At 35.4% G+C, this 20,682-nt stretch overlaps 2 protein-coding genes across 2 annotated transcripts; one reads left to right on the forward strand and one right to left on the reverse strand.

The window, feature by feature from the left end:
• Nucleotides 1-1,662: 1,662 nt before the first annotated feature.
• Nucleotides 1,663-2,983, forward strand: LOC139901308 (uncharacterized). The gene is made up of 2 exons (XM_071884036.1): nt 1,663-2,459; nt 2,590-2,983. The coding sequence occupies exons 1-2, from the start codon at nt 1,663-1,665 to the stop codon at nt 2,981-2,983; spliced, it is 1,191 nt and encodes a 396-aa protein (XP_071740137.1).
• Nucleotides 2,984-19,430: 16,447 nt separating this feature from the next.
• LOC139901309 (uncharacterized) lies at nt 19,431-20,102 on the reverse strand. The gene is made up of 2 exons (XM_071884037.1): nt 19,939-20,102; nt 19,431-19,803 (listed from the first exon to the last, which is right to left on the reverse strand). The coding sequence occupies exons 1-2, from the start codon at nt 20,100-20,102 to the stop codon at nt 19,431-19,433; spliced, it is 537 nt and encodes a 178-aa protein (XP_071740138.1).
• Between the last annotated feature and the right edge of the window lie 580 nt (nt 20,103-20,682).

Consider the following 20,682-nt stretch of genomic DNA (forward strand, 5'->3'; position numbering starts at 1 on the left):
TGTACCATCCATAATTCACGGAATGGTTCGATTCCTGACGGATCAAGGAATTGCCACCCTCGAGTCAATGCTGCTAGACGTCTTGTGTGCATCTGTTACTGATAAGGGGAGTGCTACTCCCGAAGAAAAGGGTGCGAATGAATGGTGGGTTATAGTTAATCCCGAGTATCCGGAACAGAAGGTAAAGATAGGGGGAGCCTCACACACGAGACTAAGGAAAAGCTGAGAAATATCCTCATCTCCAATTCTGACGTATTTTGTTGGCGCGATGCTGATATGACTGGAGTACCGCGAGAGATCGAGCAGCATTATCTCTGTGCCAGCATCAACTTGACTCCTATCAAACAGAAGAAGCGGCCAATGGCACCCGAAAGAAGTGAATGGTTGTGCAGGGAAGTGGATAAGCTGTTTAAGGCCAACATATTGCGAAAAGTAAACTACCATACATAGGTAGCTAATCCTGTGTTGGTCGTCAATTCTGATGGAACGTGGTGGCTCTGTATCAATTTTAAAGATATTAACAAAGCTTACCCCAAAGACAACTATCCTTTGCCAGAAATAGACTGGAAAGTAGAGTCGCTCACCGGTTTTTGGTTCAAGTGCTTCCTAGACGCCTACAAAGGGTATCACCAAATACAAATAGCGGAAGAAGATGAGGAGAAGACCGCGTTCCACACAGACCAGGGGACATACTGTTACACAAATATGCCTTTCGGACTCAAAAACGCTGGCGCTACCTATCAGCGCACCAACGATACAGCATTCGCTAAGAAAATCGGACGCAACCTCGAGACGTCACGACCTCGTCATTAAGAGCAATACCGAAGAACAGTTGTTGGCCGATATACTCGAAATGTTTAACATACTCAGGAGCATCAACATGAAGCTCAAACCTGTCAAGTGTAGCTTTAGTGAAGAAGAAGGGAATTTTCTAGGGCACATCGTAACTCCGTGCGAAATCAAGGCTAACCCGAAGAAGATAGAAGCAATTGAAAAAATTCCCTCCCCCAAAACTAAGAAGCAAGTTCAAAGCCTCAATGGGAAATTAGTCGCGTTAAAACGATTCCTATCTAAGAATGCTGAAAGATCGCTCCCATTATTTCATACCTTGAAGGATTGCGCTAAAAAATTGGATTTTAAATGGTCAGACGAGGCAGAAAACGCGTTTCAGGAGATGAAAATGCTTCTCAAAGGCATCCCTACATTAACGGTGCCAATCGCTGGCAAAACCTTGATACTTTATCTCGCGGCGTCTAAGGAAGCCGTTAGTTCCGTCTTAGTCGCTGAACGGGGGATGCTCAGATGCCGATATATTTCATCAGCAAAGCGCTATCGGGAAGCGAGCTGAATTATCTCCCCATAGAAAAACTCGTATACGCGCTCGTTATTACCGCTAGACGTTTGCGCAGATACTTCCAAGCACATCCAATTACGGTACTCATTGATCAACCTATTCGACAGCTGCTCTATAAACCCGAGATATCGAGCAGGCTAACCAAATGGGCAATAGAGCTAGGCGAGCACGAAATCTCAGCAAGCTCTGAGGGCGCTGGCGCAGGGCTGATCCTCGCCGGTCAGCATTAGGAGGAGCATACATACGCGTTACGGTTCAACTTTAAAGTAACAAACACTGAGGCGGAGTATGAAGCGCTATTAGTAGGGATGCGTATAGCTCGAGAATTAGGAGCAAAGAAGTTACAAGCCTACGTGGATTCACAGCTAGTCGCCAATCAGATAAACGGCACATTTGACGCCAACAAAAAATCTATGCAATCATACCTGGCTCTGGTTCACTCTCTAGCCGATACATTTGTTGACTTCATGATCAGCCAAATCCCTAGGAGCAAGAACAAGCAGGCGGATGCGCTCAGTAAGCTGGTGGCCCTCACCTTCAACCATCTGGAAAAGAAAATATTAGTGGAACAAGTCTTCAAGAAATCCACAGAGCCAGAAACAATGATTGCGTCCGTTGAAGAAGAAGAAATGACTTGGATGACAGACATCATAGAATTCTTGCGCACTGGATCTTTACCTGAAGGAGAGAAGGAAGCGATGAAGATTAGGGTAAAAGCACCGAATTATGAATTGCGAGAAGTTCTATATCAAAAGTCTTATTTAGGCGCCTCCCTACGCTGCGTAGGACCTAAAGAAGCCGATATGATTATCGATGAGATTCACAAGGGATCTTGTAGGTTGCATTCTGGGTGGAGGACAGTCACCGAGAGGATTAAACGATTAGGATATTATTGGCCCAGAATGTACGCTGACACAGCTGAAAGGACAAGAGTTTGCCAAGAATGTCAGTTCCACGCGCCAGTTAGCAGAGCGCCACAACACCTTATGATACCAATCACGTCGCCATGGCCATTCTGCAAATGGGCTATTGACATAGTGAGACCTTTCCCAAAGGGCGCAGGAAACGCTGAATACCTAGTGGTCGCCATCGACTTCTTCACTAAGTGGGTAGAAGCGAAGCCGCTGCGCACCATCACTAGTAAGCAGATCAGAGATTTTTTCTGGGAAAGCATCGTGTGTAGATTCGGTGTGCCTAACGAGATTGTCAACGACAACTGTACACAATTTCCGCAGCTGGTGTCAGGACTTGAATATCAAGCAACGCTTCACCTCCGACACGCGCCCTCAGGCTAATGGTCAATGTGAGGTTACAAACAGAGACATTGTACACGCCATAAAAGCAAGATTGGGAATGAAGCACAGTGGATGGGTAGATGAGTTACCAAAAGTCTTATGGGTGCACAGAAGAACGTACAAGAACTACACAGGAGAGAAACCATTCAGTTTGGTATACGGTTCAGAAGCAGTAATCCCGGCCAAAATAACGATTCCGACAGAGAGAATTTTTTCGTACCGCGAAGGCGAAAATGACGAAAGGTTGCGCACTAATCTAAATTATGCGGAGGAGCACAGGGAAATGGTAGCAATTCGAGAAGCCGCCAACAAACAGCGAATTGCAAAGTATTAAGACAAGCGTGTAAGAGCAAGAACTTACAAGATGGGGGAATTTGTGTGGCGCGACAACCAAGCAAGCAGGGCCCAAAACACTGGGAAGTTAGGGCCGAATTGGGAGGAACCTTACAAGGTCATTGGGATCAGCAATACTGGAACTTATAAACTGGCAGAGCTTAAGGGAAATCTAATTAAACGGACCTAGCATGCTACCGCGCTTAAAAAATGCTACATGTAATATAGAAAATAGGAGACTTGATCAATCACCTACTTTATCTAGATTTACATGTAATTACTAAACAACGCGTCTTTGTAGGTCGACCGTGTGTTGCGATATTGTAAACTCATTTTTTGATTATATTAAAGCATTAAGTCATTTCTGGTTATGATTTCATGTGCCTCTCGGAGCTGAATAGCTTTATGATTTGAACTGCATGAGCACAATGAAATACTAGCGCGTTCCTGCCTACTTAAGGGATGACTTTCCCTAGCTCCCGCGCAGCAGAAGTCTGTTTGGCGACAGACTAGACTAATTACTGGAGAGCGACGGTCATTGGGTTGACCTAGTTCCACCCGAGCAGACCTAGGGATCTGCAAATAATGACTATAAACAAAAAAACATTGGTCGTGCTTGACCACAGTCCCAAACTAACGTTTGGAAGGCTCTTTGACGCGATTACGGGCGCGCGACCCAAGTGTGTGCTGAGTGCACATCAGCACACATAAAGGTTAGCGGCGATACGCCGAGAGTACAAAATAACAATGATTACCAGTTATGAAACAAAAATACGAGCAGTAAGTGCATCATAAGCTTACACTGCGATAATACATTTCCCATTTATTACGAAAAATACACTTAGTACAAAATGTTATGCGCGTCGTAATGCATTATGACACTACAAAGTAAAATTACAACTTAGAGTCTACTAACTCTCTCGCCGACACTCGCGGACTGCGTAACAACTCCTCGAGCCGAGGAATAGGGATGTGGTGCAATGCTCTGCAGGCCTCCCTAGCAACTTTTCGCGCTCCAGGAATGACACAGTCTCGGGTAGCTTTAGGAAGGATAGTGGGCACCTGAATATGTTCTTTCACGATATCCCAAAAGTGAAGGCGCTCGACATCCTGTATAGCTTTCAAAGCACTCTCATAGCGATTATTCACGGCGGCGCTATTTAAAGCATGATCCACTATGCGAAGGAGACCTGCCTTTAGCACCTCAAACTCGTGAGCAGCCGACCTCGCTCGCTGCTCCAACTCGGCGCACTGTGCGCGTAACACACGGATGGTTTCCTCATGATCGCTATTCTGAAGGTTAGCATTATCTAGTTGTGCCTAAATCTTTATATTTGTCTGTTGCACCTTATCAAGCTTGCCGCAAAGGCGCATTATGGTGTCCCTCATTACGGACAATTCATCGTCGGAAGACTAATTGCCCGGCCCGGGGCTCTGGACGTTCTTACCCTTACAAGAGCCCGCCGATTTCGGGCGCTACCTTTCAACAGTGGAGTCACTATCAATATGAATGGGAGATGGATGATGTCTGTTCGCGCTCCCTCTCGCATTACTACCGCGCCCGTCATCTATATAGGAATAATAACAAGTGAGTAGTGCCAAAATGCAAACACAATAAGCAACAAAGGAGGTGCGCAACATACCAGGGCTAGCGCGCTTTGTTGGGGGAAAAGCAACAGATCTTTTGCGCTTCTTCGGAGCAGGCGCACCGCGATATGGCGGAATAAGTTTCCCGCGAGGACATCACTTAGGCAAGTCAGCATACTGCGCCGCAATCTTCATTTTCTTCTTCCTGTGTGAGGGGCCAGAAGCAGAAGCTGCAGCGACGGGATGCTTTGTGGAAAAACCTTTCCCTAAAGGCATACGATCCACCGCTACAGGAGTAGAAGAAGAAAACTCGAGGTACTCGAAAAAGGAAATTGTTGTCAACAAAGGGTAGAAGCGTTAAGGAAGGTGTAGAGTAAAAGAAGGTAAAAAGCTCTACATACCTTGCAAATGACGACTGAAGTGAGGATTGTAGTTGGGATCTAGCCAATGCTTGGATATCCCACCAGCATACAGAACGCTGTTGCCATACACACGTAAGGGAAGCGCGCGACCTACGCATTTTTCCAACATTGACCTTTCACTTGAACTTAAAGGTGGCGCCATATTTAAGCTACCGTCAAAACCGTATTGCCAAGCACTCACATTTGAGAACTCTAACGGAATGAAGGTATCATCCACGAAGAATTAACGCTCTTTCCAATTATGCGGATTCTCCTCTGATGGCTCACCGGTAAAGCGAACATTGTCATGGAAAGAGAACCAACCTGTATCAATCCGTTCACAAGAAAATATGTTTTTAAACAAATTCACCGTAGGAATAAAATCATGCACCTTACACCACATCTGAAAAATAACGAGGCGGCAGACGCTGTCAAGATCAAGATGACCCACGCCAATGTTAAAATGGGAAAGTAAGCGCAGATTGAAGTTCGTAGGCGGAATGCGCATGTTTCCCCGCTCAAAATCTACACTGTATACAGCTACCTTTCCGCAAGGAGCATGGTTCACCCGGTCTAAGTGACCAAGAACAATAGGTGACAGAGATCTCATGGGAGGATAGCGCTCTGAGATATGCGCTACATATTCGGCAGAGATGGATGAAGGAATAGAGCCAACGTTGGAAAAATCAGTGCGATAAGCCATGAAAGGGTGAAAAGCAAGAAAAGTGAAAAATGAATGAAGAAAGTTCTATTTATAGAAGGGGAAGAGACGGTCATAATGAATCTTGACCGTACATGTGACAGATGACAAGCAAAAGGAATTTAATGCAACATGACGAGTGATGTGATGGCCATCACGACACACCTGTCATAAAATTAATAGCAGTTGAGTTCGACACCATGCGCAATACTTGCGCATAATATCGAACTGGGGGGACTTAATAATACGCATACCCGGTTTGCTCGTGTTGCGCATCACACTTGCACCATGTGCATATCCTGCGCGCTATAGCACTTCTGGTGCAAGTAAATGTGCGCTAGGGGGTGCCAGCTTAATGATGGCGCGCTACATAAAGATGACGTGTCCTGTACTTACCACGATCTCTGTACAAGGGCCGACAGCCAGCAAAAAAAGGTAATAGTACTGTTCCCTGGTCCCCTCCACGAAATAATCAGGTAGTGCAGACAAGAAAGAAGCATGGAACACATGGCTCCAATTAACGGACAGTATTGTAGCTATAAATAACGGACTTGAATCACAACCCAGGGGTTGGCCTTCTTAGGAAATTACACACATACTATTTTGAGTATCTACGTACGGACCAACCGCGCTATATACATAGCGCCTTCCTCACCTGCGCTACCAAACTTATAGCATCGCACTAGATATTCTGGATATACAGGTAACGCTCCTTGAACACAAATCCTATCATCAGCGCAAGCCATCGATGACCGGACTACCCGCCGATGGTGGGTCCACGTTTAACCACCCCTGTTGAGATCCTCATCTTGCAAGGGGTTATTCGCGGTACTCCAGACCGGAGAGTTAAACTCAATTGACCCTTAAATCCCCTTTCAATGATGTCAAGCATGGACCGAACCCTACCGGATTATTCTATGCTTGATCATTAACATCACGAAGTTATATATTAAAAAAGTTTAGGCACTTGTGTCTAAATTGTAAATCATTTAAAGCAAGCATGTGTCTCACCCCAAGATTTATAAAATACATTAAAATATGTAAAAAGCGGGGCTATGAGTTCACCTTAGTAGCACAGAAGAGTTATTCCACAAGAGAATGAATTGAACGGAAGAACGTGATCGGAATATCAACCTAGAGATAGAATGTACCATCAGATATTACCTAAAAGACTTAAGTATAATAATTATACTAATAACGATGGTTTTCTAAAATAATTTCCATTTTCGGAAAGTTACCATTTATGGAAAGTTTCCACTTATAGTAACCTTCTAATTATAGAAAGTTCGGGTTATAATCTATAACAAGATGTTATACACCTTTACCCAAATCTCGTTGCTATCATAAAAGTCACTCTGATGGTCAGTTGTTACCGGACGCCCAGGATTCTTGACCAGAATCTATGTCTTGGCATTCAAAATCCACAAGCGGTTCCCATAAGGCAACAAGGACCACCCTAGGCCATATGTAGCGGTGAGGTTCGTATATAGTGCACGTTATCTTGATTATAACCTTCACATTTTATAGGTGTATAATCTTTTATTATATAGCTAAGTTAATTATTTAGTTACTATTTGTATTATATAACTAATTATAGTTTAATAATTATATATGTATTATTATTCAAGCTATAATTTTTATTTTAACTTAGATTAATTAATATCTACAATATACTAATCATTATCTTATACTATATATATAACATAAATGTATTATATTATTTGTTACTTAATTTACAAGATACTTAATAATATAGTACTTTATTAACTTAATATTATCCATAAATACTAAAATAATTAATAAAATACCTAATAATCATATACATAATTTTTATAGTCTTAGTTAATTATAAAAATCAGTAGAAAAATTTAAGAAAGTATTTTTATTACAATTTTGTATTTATATTTGTTTCCATTCTTAAATTAATCACAAAACAAGTTTAATTCTACATAAAATACCAAATTAACATAAATAATTATTTTTAAAATTTTTATAAGTTTCTTACAGTTAATTAACCTGTAGAAAAATATTAAATAAAATATTTATTTATTTTTATAATTATTTCCTTATTTACCCTCTATTTACATAATAAAAGAGTTTAATAATACAATAATTAATAAATTGAACCATAAATTAATTTATATATTTCTCTAAGATCTAGAAAAAGTTTATGAACTCAGAAAAATTATTTATTATTATTAATTTACTGTATATATTTTTATTACGAATTTCACCTTGTTTTTATCATTAAATAATAAAAAATTCGAATTTAAATTTTATAAAATATCCACTGAACTAATTATTTAAATTAAATATCATACTTTACTAGAAAAATATTTGTATATCTTAATTAACCTTTTTCCTATTTTTTATAAATATATATGTATACCATATATATATATATATATATATATTAAAGAAACAGTTTTAATTAAATAAAATATAAAAACTTATTATAAATTAGAAAATTGTTTTTCCTAGATCTCATATTACTTATTAATAATTAACACGTATAATATATAATTTAATAAACTCAATACATAATTATTATTTATTTTTAAATGGTTCGGCTGAAAAATACAAACAAATATTTTTAAAAATACAAAAACGAATTATTTTTCTGAAAATTCAATTTTTATAAAACTCATTCATCATACTAATAATTATCATATATAAAGTTATATTTAATTAAGCTTGTAACAATTTAAAAAAAATATATTGTTGTTGTTGTTGTTTTCGGCCGAAAAAAAACAAGAAAAAGAAAAAAAATGAAAAGAAGAAAAAAAAAAAGAAGAAAAGAAACTCACAAATTTGTTTTAGGGTTTTGAGAGCTCCAAAAGTTTAATGTAAAAATTATGAGGGGTTAAGTCCTTATTTATAGTTTTTAATGATTTGGGCTCCAAGAAAAATACATTCCATTTAAAAACACAAATTAATTTCTTTTTCTCCTTTTTTTTATATTCGGCCGACTAGGCCTTTTTCTTTTTTCTTTTTTATTAAAAGGAACATTCTAGAATATCTTGTATTTTATTTTCTTTTATTTAATTAACATAATTTATTATATATTTATTTATACTTTTTGCTATATATATAAATACATATATTTTTATATTAAATTTACAAAATTATTTTTGTCACCCATTACTTAATCATTTTATATATACGCTCATATTTATATTTTATTTACATTTTATTTACACTAATATATAGTACATACTTTTTAATACGTAATATATACACTTAATAATAATTATAATTATAATAATAATAATAATAATAATAATAATAATAATAATAATAATAATAATAATAATAATAATAATAATATTATTATTATTATTATTATTATTATTATTATTATTATTATTATTATTATTATTATTATTATTATTATTATTATTATTATTATTATTATTATTATTATTATTATTATTAGGGTTAGGGTAAGGGTTAGGGTTAGGGTCACATTAAATAATTGGGGTTTACAATAAATGATTAGGTTTAGGGTTTAGTTCATTAATGACGAGTATTAGGGTTAGGGTTTGGTTTATGAATATTAATTACTTCATTTATTATGTTCGGATAACAACCCTAATATAATGTACGAATCAACAATGAAACCCTAGGGGCATTATAGTCATTACAGAGTGGAAAAATAAGGGTTGTTATAATACCACTAATCAGTAACACTTGGAGCCAATACTATCACCTTAAATACACAGGGTAAACAGCATTGACCTCTTACATCGGAATTACACCCATCGACGTTCACTGGTGCACACATAATCATATATAGTCACAATACTGGTCACAGACTCATTGCACAGTGTAATTATAAGCATGGCACGAATCACTATACTTGTCACTATATAATCACATCCATAAAGATAATCCCACTCACCTGGATGCACAAGTACTCAGTTGTCTTATATCACTGAGCCTTCACCTTTTCGTTTATCACCTGAGAATATTAGTTCTCTAGTTAGCACACTTTTCAATCAAATTACTCATTAGCATAAATATCACAGCAATACAGTAAATGGATCAGAATTGCACTTAAACCAAACATACAAACACTGTCACTCGCACGGATGAGGTCTCACTCGTACGACTGACTATGCTCACTCGCACGGGTGAGCATCCTCACTCGCACGAATGACCTATCACTTATACTATTGATTATCAAACCTACTCATACGGTTTAGTGTCTCACTCGTGTGAATGGACACTTCACTCGCACGAGTGAGTGCCTCAGACGCACGGTTGAGCAAGTACAGCAGCACAACTACAATTCGAGCTTTTTACACCCACCCTAAAGTTTGATTTAGTATTTTAAAATATTATCATTGGAAACTAGACCTCAAGATGATTCCAACGATAGTTTATTTATCAAAAACGGAGTTACGGTTTGAAAGTTACAGCCTTTTCAATTTTACCAAAAGTTGACCACTAATCAATCGCGTGGTTGAGCCCTCAAAAGTGTGCTCAACCGCGTGGTTGAGCTTTCAAAAGTGCGGATGCTGATGAACAGTATCAGCTCGCTATTTTTTAGTTTCTTACACATAAAACTCGATTTCTGCTTGTTTTGATCAATCAAATGACCCAAAAACACTATATAACACATATATAATCTATTTCTAACCATAAACAAGCATAATAAACACATTCAAAGCAAGAATTCTTTTTCAAAACCCACTTAAAACCCATTTCAAATTACCAAATTGTGACAACCCGGAAATTTTCGAGTTGATTTAAACAAAAAAACTTTATATGATTTCATTAAATTTCGACTGTTTCCGACGATTCACGAACAATTATTTGTAAATAATTACGCATTAATTTGATATATTTATATTATTATTATTAATATCCTTTTTAAACAAGATATCAATAATTAATATCTTTATTATCAGTATTGTTATTATGAATAAAAAAAATATTGAAAAATATTCTTAGAAAAGTAGTAAATCAATTTGTTTATTTTTAAAAAAAAATATATATAAAAAATCCTTAAAATAAATGATTTTTTTAATAAAATAAATAAATAAATAAATAAATTAGTTTTTAATTAAAAATTATAATGGAAAACTACTTTTATTATTTTATTTTGTGCATTCTCCCATGACCTAACATTTAATACTTTTGAATTTTAAAATCCCATTAAAAATTAAAATATTTCTTTTTCTTTTAATTATTTTATTCTTTTTACCTAATTTTTTTCAAGTATAAATACCCTTCATTTTTCATTCAAACTCACACCAAAATTTTTCTCATTCTCTCTTTGAAGAATTACTACTAGTAAGTATTCTTTTCTTACTTTTTACTTTTTACTTTTTACTTTTTACTTTTTACTATTTACTTCGGTTTATTATTTTTTTACCGAAACATGTAAATAATGTTATAAATTATATGCAATTAAAATTAAAATAAATAACATGTTATAATTAGTAATATATGTTACTAAAAATTATAAAAGTATTTTTATGAATTAATATATAGGAGTTATAATTAAAATCAAATTAATGAATATATATGTATATACGCACCTAACGTGAAGGTTATAATTAAAGATAGCGTACAAATACTACAAACATCACCGCTACTTGTGGCCTAGGGTGATCCTTGTTACCATTATGGGACGCTTGTGGATCTCGAATGCCAAGACTTAGATTCTGGTCAAGAGATCCTGGGCCGCTCGAACAATAGATCATTCGAGTGACTTGCATGTTAGCGACGAAGTTTGGGCGAGATTGTACAACACCTTTGTTAAGAATTATAACCCGAACATTCTTAAACTAGAAGCTTACTATAAGCGGAAGTTTTTCATAAATAGTAGGTTTCCAAAAATAGAAACTTTTAAGAAATAGGAACTTTTCTCGAAAACCGTCACTGTCAATATAGTTGCTATATTAATAAACATACTTTATGTCAAGTTAGACATTAACTAATCAAATGTTATACCTCAAGGTTGATATCTAGATCACTTACTTGCTTTACTTTCTTTCTTGCGTAGAATACTTCAACTGCTATTTAATGTGAGTTTTCATAGTTCCCTTTTTATCTATATTTTTGGCCAGAGAATACATGCGCTACTTTTATAACTGTTTTTATGAAATGAATACAAATACTAAAACTGATTTTTCGTGAGTTTCATATGATCCCTTTTACTCTTTACATTTTTGAGCTGAGAATACATGCGTAACTTTTATAACTGTTTTACACATATCAACTATTAAACTGTGATATGTTGGGCTATGACCAGCAAGTCCCCAACCGACAAGTATAAACGATAACTTGTTACTGGGCAAACTTGAAAGTCTAGTCTAAATACAAGTACCAACTATTAAACTGTGCTATGTTGGGCTATGACCAGCAAGTCCCCAACCGACAAGTATAAACGATAACTTGTACGGGGTAAACTTGAAAGTCTAGTCTAAATATCAGTACCAACTGTTAAACTATACTATACCCGGCTATGTCCGACTAAGTCCCTACAGTGATATTTTTAATTGCTGCGGCATTCTTAATTATTGGGCATAGGCCTATCGAGAGTAACGTCCCCGATACATTTGACTAAGTCTTTGTATTACTTGATAATGAAATTAAACGACAAGGACAAAACAACTTGTCACGGGGAAAACAACGTTTAGTCTAAATATCACGCACTGGCATAACTTTTGATCCTGCGGGAGATAAACTTTTGGATCTTGCGAGATCTACTTTACAAACTAAATCTTGTGGTCTAACACTATTACTGAAATCATTATTTATGACAAACCTATGAACTCACTCAACCGCGTGTTGACTTTTTAAGCATGTTTATTCTCAGGTACTTAAATATTGCTTCCGCTGTATATCTTCCACTTTGATGATGATTGCTTGCTATGCTTGTAGTTTTCATTACATATCATATCAATTAAAGACATATTTATCTTTCGCTGCAAAACTCAACAAAACGTCTCATGTAGAGTCGTTCTCATTTATACAACTGTGATTTGATATAATTAGTCACAATTCCCTCAGGCCCTATTTGGGGGTGTGACAGATTGGTATCAGAGCTGGTTTAACTGCGTTCAAAGCAACGACCGGTTAACGTTCCCAACATTCGGGTTCGGTTAACGGCAACGACTTTGGGTGAGTTAGTCGTAGAGGGGGTTCTGACAGTGTTACCTGTGATGAAGCATTGGCTCTTACTCCTTGCGATCCTTTTATGGTTGGCCAAATAACAGCGGTGACGCGGGCTGTAAAATCAGAGTCTGAGGTACGCTCAGTGGTCACCCTATTCGTAGGAAAGGCACTGTTTGGATTTTAACCCCAATCTGTGTAACATGGTGTCACAGATTGGTATCAGAGCAGGTTGTTGTAGAGAACCAGGATTGTATTTTATGTGTGCCTTATACAATTAGGTACCTTAGCAATGTAGGACTACAACTTTCCTTGACCGTAGTACATTTGCTTGTTGCCTTTAACTGTTAAATGCTACACTATACTTTAGAAACTTTATTTATCTTAGAATGCCGAGCCAACCTAAGAACTCTGCTCACTTTCCTAAGTATTATCCAATTACGCCACCACATTTAAAGGCGACAACATGATTTCTGAAATTCTTGACATTCCTATGTCATCTATCATGTTTTTGTGTATTACATATGTATTACATGAAATATTATCCATGATTTTTGAAACTCCTATAATTGTTACTATTCATACTTAAACGTATATAACTCCCTGTTATATCACGTACCTATATGCCTTATACCTTTATGCATCGGTTTGCGAACCAGAAAATGTCATTGGGTTATCACAGTATACGAATTGAAAGTCTTTAATCGAAAGATTATTAGATTACATACTTATCATTTTATAATCTCGACACGTCATACTGCCATTATTGGAGTATAGACAAATCATATCTTATCATATCTATCCCTATAGACCTTGTCTACCACTTTTCCTAAATTTCCTCCGTAAATTACGGAAATCTTTTTGCTATAAATACGTATTCAAGGAGACGAATATATCATTCAGTATTCAAAACCCATTTCATATCAAACCCTATTCCAAACACATAATATGAATTTCTCGAACTCCTCGAGCTCCAATGGCAGCGTAACCGGAACAAACGAACCAATCAGCCATCATCTTTTCTGGATGAATTGGGGATGGGTTCGTAGCCGACTCAATCAATGGAGGCAAGAAAAAGGTGATCCCTTCCACCAACCGAATTCACCCCTTGGCGAAGAACCTGAATCGCTTACCGGTGAACCAGTCCGAAACACCATTTTCTCTCTTCTTTCCAGGGTATCCCATCACGAATATGTAATATCAAAGATTCTAGATCTTATTCACCCCCTTGTTCTAACAGCCAATCATCCCGGAATAGTAGAAGAAGTCAACGATCTTCGCGCTCGAGTGGTGGCTCTGGAGAATATGGTGCGAATTCTACAAGCATCAGCAGCACTAGCAGAATAACCATCACCACCAGTACCATCCACCAACATCACCAACATTGTAAGCATCGTAAGCAACATCAGCATCACCACCAACAGCATCAGCTTCATCAACAACAACATCTGCATCCCACGCCTCAACATCACACTCAGTACCTCAAACATTAACATCATACGCCCATAGATACCAAGGAATATTAGTAATAATGAGTTAAGATGTATTGACTTATTCTTCGTGAAGGATTATATATGTATACCTTATATATATATGATTTGGAATAATAATAAATCTTATCGTACTAAGCAATTAAGTGTGAATCTCAACTAGTATGTACTACTTGGTAAATTCATATCACTAATATGCTATGATGTACACCCTTCGTTAATGACTTAACAATTGTTTATCACTGCTTCAACACAATAAACTCCATTTCATAATAAATCAAGTGTAACGATGAATGTACTGATTCATAACTTCATTAGCAAAATATTTCGCGACAATTATGAAATCTCTAAGGTTTTAGAGATTATTCATTCTTGTTTCAACCGTAAATCAAATGAGTTAATATTATACTAACTCATTAAATCCATGATTACATCTGAAGGAAAATATATATGTATGTATATTTTCATAAAGACTGTAATTAAAACTCTTTTGTACAAACTGTTAATTGTGAAAATATTTTAACGGGTAGGTAATACCCTAGAAATGTTTATATCTCACGTTAATATGTTACATTGTACATTCTTCAATTCTGATTCTCATGAATTGTATTCATTCATATTCTATGATGAATTATCATATCAAACCGCCGAAATAATCATTCATTACTTTTAAAATCAATAACGCCTATTCGTTAACCATTAGATCCGTTGACGATTACAATCAGCGTTTAATCATCTAAAAATAAAATTTCTTGAAACCATCTCGGATTGATAACCAATGATTCAGATATGGTAGCATTAAATGCAGAGGAAACAGAAGAATTTTCCTCGTCATTGGATCTTAGGAATTCTAAGATATCACCGTATCTTTCGTTATAAATATCCTCTATATTTCTGAAGATATCTTCATAACGATTCTTGACCGCAATTAATTGTCTCCTTGCGATATCTTTATCACATCATAAAGGAAACTGATTTAGTTTCTATATTCTGTAAAATTTAAGTTTAAATTATGAATGATTTGAAGTAGTGTTGGGAATTGAAGCATGAGTTAGTATAATATAATGACGTCAGGCCAACGTGATTATATTACAGTAAGTCATGCTAAATTTTTAATGGAAGATGATGATTCATAGACTTTATAATCATCATTTGCCATGTTACACGACTCTTACATTCTACTTAAATCTCTAAACATATCAAGAACATATTTTTTTGATAGTCCTATCTTTCCGGATATTCTGGTAATTTAACAAATCAAATCGTGCTATTACCTTTCCTTCTGCTTTGTATATTATGATCATTCGAAACTTCATACCTACGAATTCTAGACCATTACTTGCTTTACGAAAGCATGAAGCTTCGACATATAAGGGAAAATATAAAGCCCGATAACAACACTAAAATTACAAACCGTGTATATCAAAGCGTATAGCAATATAAAGACACGGGAGAACTAAAAGCACAATAAATCCTAGAGCATAATAGAAGTAAACAGACTCCTCTGGTGGGAGTTGGAAAAGAAGGAAGATTGTGGTGATAACCAATATAAGGTCAAGAATAAGAACTGGATTGAGCATATTAACAAATCTTTTAGAAGTATGAATTGAGGAAAAAAGTATAGAAGTGGTGAAGATAATGAAACGGAAGAAGCTAATTTATAGCGAAATTCCAGACACAATAATCGAGGAAATTCACCGCATTTAATCAAAGAAAATCCTAATTTCCGTAATTACCGGAGAAGCAAATCTTATAAAGATTATGAAGATTTCTTTAAATCCCTTGAATTCCGGAAATCAACTTTAACCATATCAAAAGTTAAGGTAAATATTTAATTTCCTCATTTCAATCTTTTATGATAGCTTCGTTTATACTCTTCCTATAATCGAATCGTTTTATCCACATTATTCAAAGGTGATAAAACTCTATTTTTCAACTCATATTCATCATTACAATATCCATATTGTAAACAATGACGATCTCTATCAAATTTCATGACCGTGATTTTCACGAACTCCTCTCTATTTTGACTACCCTAATATTGTGGCATAAAATCTCAAAGGTTTAAATAAGCTCACTATTATTTATAATACATTTCATGTGTATTGAAATGCTTGTATAGCGTCATTATCTCTTTCTGATAAAACCTAATCAATGACACTCTTGTTAAATCCTTTAGATAACCTCCGCATTAATAATAAAATGCACTTCGTAAAATTTATGAATCATAAGATTTAAAACGCTTGGAACAAAACAATATTATATTCGTTGGATTTCACGCAAGGCCCCGAGTATACCTGAAAACCAAATAAAATGAAAATATCCTCACCTGTTTACAAACAACGCCGATGGATGGCAACAACTAAAATTTCGGGACGAAATTTCTATTAACAGGGGGATACTGTGACAACCCGAAAATTTTCGAGTTGATTTAAACAAAAAAACTTTATATGATTTCATTAAATTTCGACTGTTTCCGACGATTCACGAACAATTATTTGTAAATAATTACGCATTAATTTGATATATTTATATTATTATTATTAATATCCTTTTTAAACAAGATATCAATAATTAATATCTTTATTATCAGTATTGTTATTATGAATAAAAAAAATATTGACAAATATTCTTGGAAAAGTAGTAAATCAATTTGTTTATTTTTAAAAAAAATATATAAAATAATCCTTAAAATAAATAATTTTTTTAATAAAATAAATAAATAAATAAATAAATTACTTTTTAATTAAAAATTATAATGGAAAACTACTTTTATTATTTTATTTTGTGCATTATCCCATGACCTAACATTTAATACTTTTGAATTTTAAAATCCCATTAAAAATTAAAATATTTCTTTTTCTTTTAATTATTTTATTCTTTTTACCTAATTTTTTCAAGTATAAATACCCTTCATTTCTCATTCAAACTCACACCAAAATTTATCTCATTCTCTCTTTGAAGTATTACTACTAGTAAGTATTCTTTTCTTACTTTTTACTTTTTACTTTTTACTTTTTACTATTTACTTTGGTTTATTATTTTTTTACCGAAACATGTAAATAATATTATAAATTATATGCAATTAAAATTAAAATAAATAACATGTTATAATTAGTAATATATGTTACTAAAAATTATAAAAGTATTTTTATGAATTAATATATAGGAGTTATAATTAAAATCGAATTAATGAATATATATGTATATACGCAACTAACGTGAAGGTTATAATTAAAGATAGCTTACAAATACTACAAACATCACCGCTACTTGTAGCATAGGGTGATCCTTGTTACCATTATGGGACGCTTGTGGATCTCGAATGCCAAGACTTAGATTCTGGTCAAGAGATCCTGGGCCGCTCGGTAACAATAGATCATTCGAGTGACTTGCATGTTAGCGACGAAGTTTGGGCGGGATTGTACAACATCTTTGTTAAGAATTATAACCCGAACATTCTTAAACTAGAAGCTTACTATAAGTGGAAGTTTTTCATAAATAGTAGGCTTCCAAAAATAGAAACTTTTAAGAAATTGGAACTTTTCTCGAAAACCGTCACTGTCAATATAGTTGCTATATTAATAAACATACTTTATGTCAAGTTAGACATTAACTAATCAAACGTTATACCTCAAGGTTGATATCCAGATCACTTACTTGCTTTACATTCTTTCTTGGGTGGAATACTTCAACTGCTATTTAATGTGAGTTTTCATAGTTCCCTTTTTATCTATATTTTTGGGCAGAGAATACATGCGCTACTTTTATAACTGTTTTTATGAAATGAATACAAATACTAAAACTGATTTTTCATGAGTTTCATATGATCCCTTTTACTCTTTAGATTTTTGAGCTGAGAATACATGCGTAACTTTTATAACTGTTTTACACATATCAACTATTAAACTGTGATATGTTGGGCTATGACCAGCAAGTCCCCAACCGACAAGTATAAACGATAACTTGTTACGGGGCAAACTTGAAAGTCTAGTCTAAATACAAGTACTAACTATTAAACTGTGATATGTTGGGCTATGACCAGCAAGTCCCCAAACGACAAGTATAAATGATAACTTGTACGGGGTAAACTTGAAAGTCTAGTCTAAATATCAGTACCAACTATTAAACTATACTATACCCGGCTATGTCCGACTAAGTCCCTACAGTGATATTTTTAATTGCTACGGCATTCTTAATTATTGGGGATAGGCCTATCGGGAGTAACGTCCCCGATACATTTGACTAAGTCTTTGTATTACTTGATAATGAAATTAAACGACAAGGACAGAACAACTTGTCACGGGGCAAACAACGTTTAGTCTAAATATCACGCACTAGCATAACTTTTGATCCTGCGGGAGATCAACTTTTGGATCTTGCGAGATCTACTTTACAAACTAAATCTTGTGGTCTAACACTATTACTGAAATCATTATTTATGACAAACCTATGAACTCACTCAACCTCGTGTTGACTTTTTAAGCATGTTTATTCTCATGTACTTAAATATTGCTTCCACTGTATATCTACTGCTTTGATGATGATTGCTTGCTATGCTTGGAGTTTTCATTATATATCATATCAATTAAAGACATATTTATCTTTCGCTGCAAAACTCAACAAAACGTCTCATGTAGAGTCGTTCTCGTTTATACAACTGTGATTTGATATAATTAGTCACAATTACCCCAGGCCCTATTTGGGGGTGTGACACAAATTCAAAGAAGCTTACCTTGTTTTGATCCTTGAAATCACTACTATCTAATTCACGAATTCACAATCTTTGGTTTCCACTTTTTGATTTCAAGATTTTAGAGAGTGTAAGTGTGTTTAGGGTTTGAATTTGCTAAAATTAGAAAGGAATGAACGTACAGAGTATATATCTAATTTTGGGTTTCTTCACACAAAGGTAAGTAACACTTCCGTCTAACACACGAGTATTTATCAGTTATCTGAAACCCAAAATCCTTTAATAATTTATTCATTCTAAGTCTAATTAATAAAAGGAAATATGTTCTGTGACCCTTGTCACAAAAAGCTCATTATCCCATACACAATAATTAAAAAGAACATAATTATTAAAATCACTATATAAGCACAGAAGGGTAAATAGTCATTACCACTAGGCCCAAAGCTAGGATGTTACAATTCTACCCCCCTTAAAGGAGATTCCGTCCTCGGAATCTGGTCAAGGTTAAACAAATTATGGTATCTACAAGTCATCAACTCCTCAGTCTCCCATGTCAGATTGGTGCCTAAACTATGCTTCCATTCCACAAACACCATTGGAATCTGCTTCTTGCGTAACTTAGTCACTTTTCTGTCAATGATCCTCACATGTTCTTCCACCAATTTCTTACTTGAATCTACTTTCAGATCTTGGAGCAGAAGAATTTGATTTTCATCGTCCACTTTACACTTACGAATATAGCAGATGTTAAACGTGTCATGAATACCTGCTAACTCTGGAGGGAGATCTAACACTACAGTTTGATCGTTCAGCACTTGCCAAATTCTAAAAGGACCAATGTATCTCGGAGCTAGTTTTCCTCATTTACCGAAGCAAATTACACCCTCCCACGGTGACACTTTTAAATACACACATTCACCCACAGTAAACATCATTGGTCATCGACGAGGATCTGCATACATCTTTTGTCGATCTCTAGCAGCTTTCAGCTTTTCACATGCGATAGCCACTTTTTCTGCAGTCTGCTGCACAATTTCTAGACCCGCAAAATGTTTCTCACCTGCCTCCAACCAACACGATGGAGTGCGACACTTTCTACCATATAAAATTTCATAAGGCGGCATGCCAATACTTGAATGATAGGAGTTATTGTAAGAAAATTCAATCAATGGCAGATGATAATCCCACGATCCACCATAATCTAACACACAAGCCCTTAACATATCCTCTAAAGTCTGAATAGTGTGTTCACTTTGACCGTCAGTCTGAGGATGATAAGCTGTACTAAGGTTGACACGAGTACCCAAATTCTCTTGTAAACTATTCCAGAAACTAGATATAAATCGTGAATCTCTATCTGACACAATAGACAACGGTATCCCATGTCGTGATACTATTTCATTTAGGTACAACTGAGCTAATTTGCTCAACGAAGCTGTTTCACTAGTAGATAGAAAATGCGCACTTTGGGTTAAACGGTCCACTATTACCCAAATCATATCATTTCCTTTCTGGGTTCTGGGTAGTTTTGTCACAAAATCCATGGTGATATGTTCCCATTTCCATTTTGAAATCCTAATTGACTCAAAGTGTAGTGACCCGTCATAATCCATCTGGACGAAGTCATCAACATTTGGTCCCATTACGAGGTACCGACCTAAATATGCCATGAATGACTCCATATGATATCTTTAAAATGAGCAA

This window comes from Rutidosis leptorrhynchoides, chromosome 3 (assembly GCF_046630445.1).
Source record: "Rutidosis leptorrhynchoides isolate AG116_Rl617_1_P2 chromosome 3, CSIRO_AGI_Rlap_v1, whole genome shotgun sequence".
Taxonomy (NCBI): domain Eukaryota; kingdom Viridiplantae; phylum Streptophyta; class Magnoliopsida; order Asterales; family Asteraceae; genus Rutidosis; species Rutidosis leptorrhynchoides.

What these genes read in the sequence shown, in the direction of transcription:
- LOC139901308 (XM_071884036.1), top strand. Translation starts at nt 1,663, where the DNA reads ATGCGTATAGCTCGAGAATTAGGAGCAAAGAAGTTACAAGCCTACGTG. An exon ending in GCCATCGACTTCTTCACTAA is followed by an intron (nt 2,460 to 2,589) that starts GTGGGTAGAAGC and finishes CAATTTCCGCAG; the next exon opens with CTGGTGTCAGGACTTGAATA.
- LOC139901309 (XM_071884037.1), bottom strand. Translation starts at nt 20,102, where the DNA reads ATGCCGCCTTATGAAATTTTATATGGTAGAAAGTGTCGCACTCCATCG. An exon ending in GCTAGAGATCGACAAAAGAT is followed by an intron (nt 19,804 to 19,938) that starts GTATGCAGATCC and finishes TGGTCCTTTTAG; the next exon opens with AATTTGGCAAGTGCTGAACG.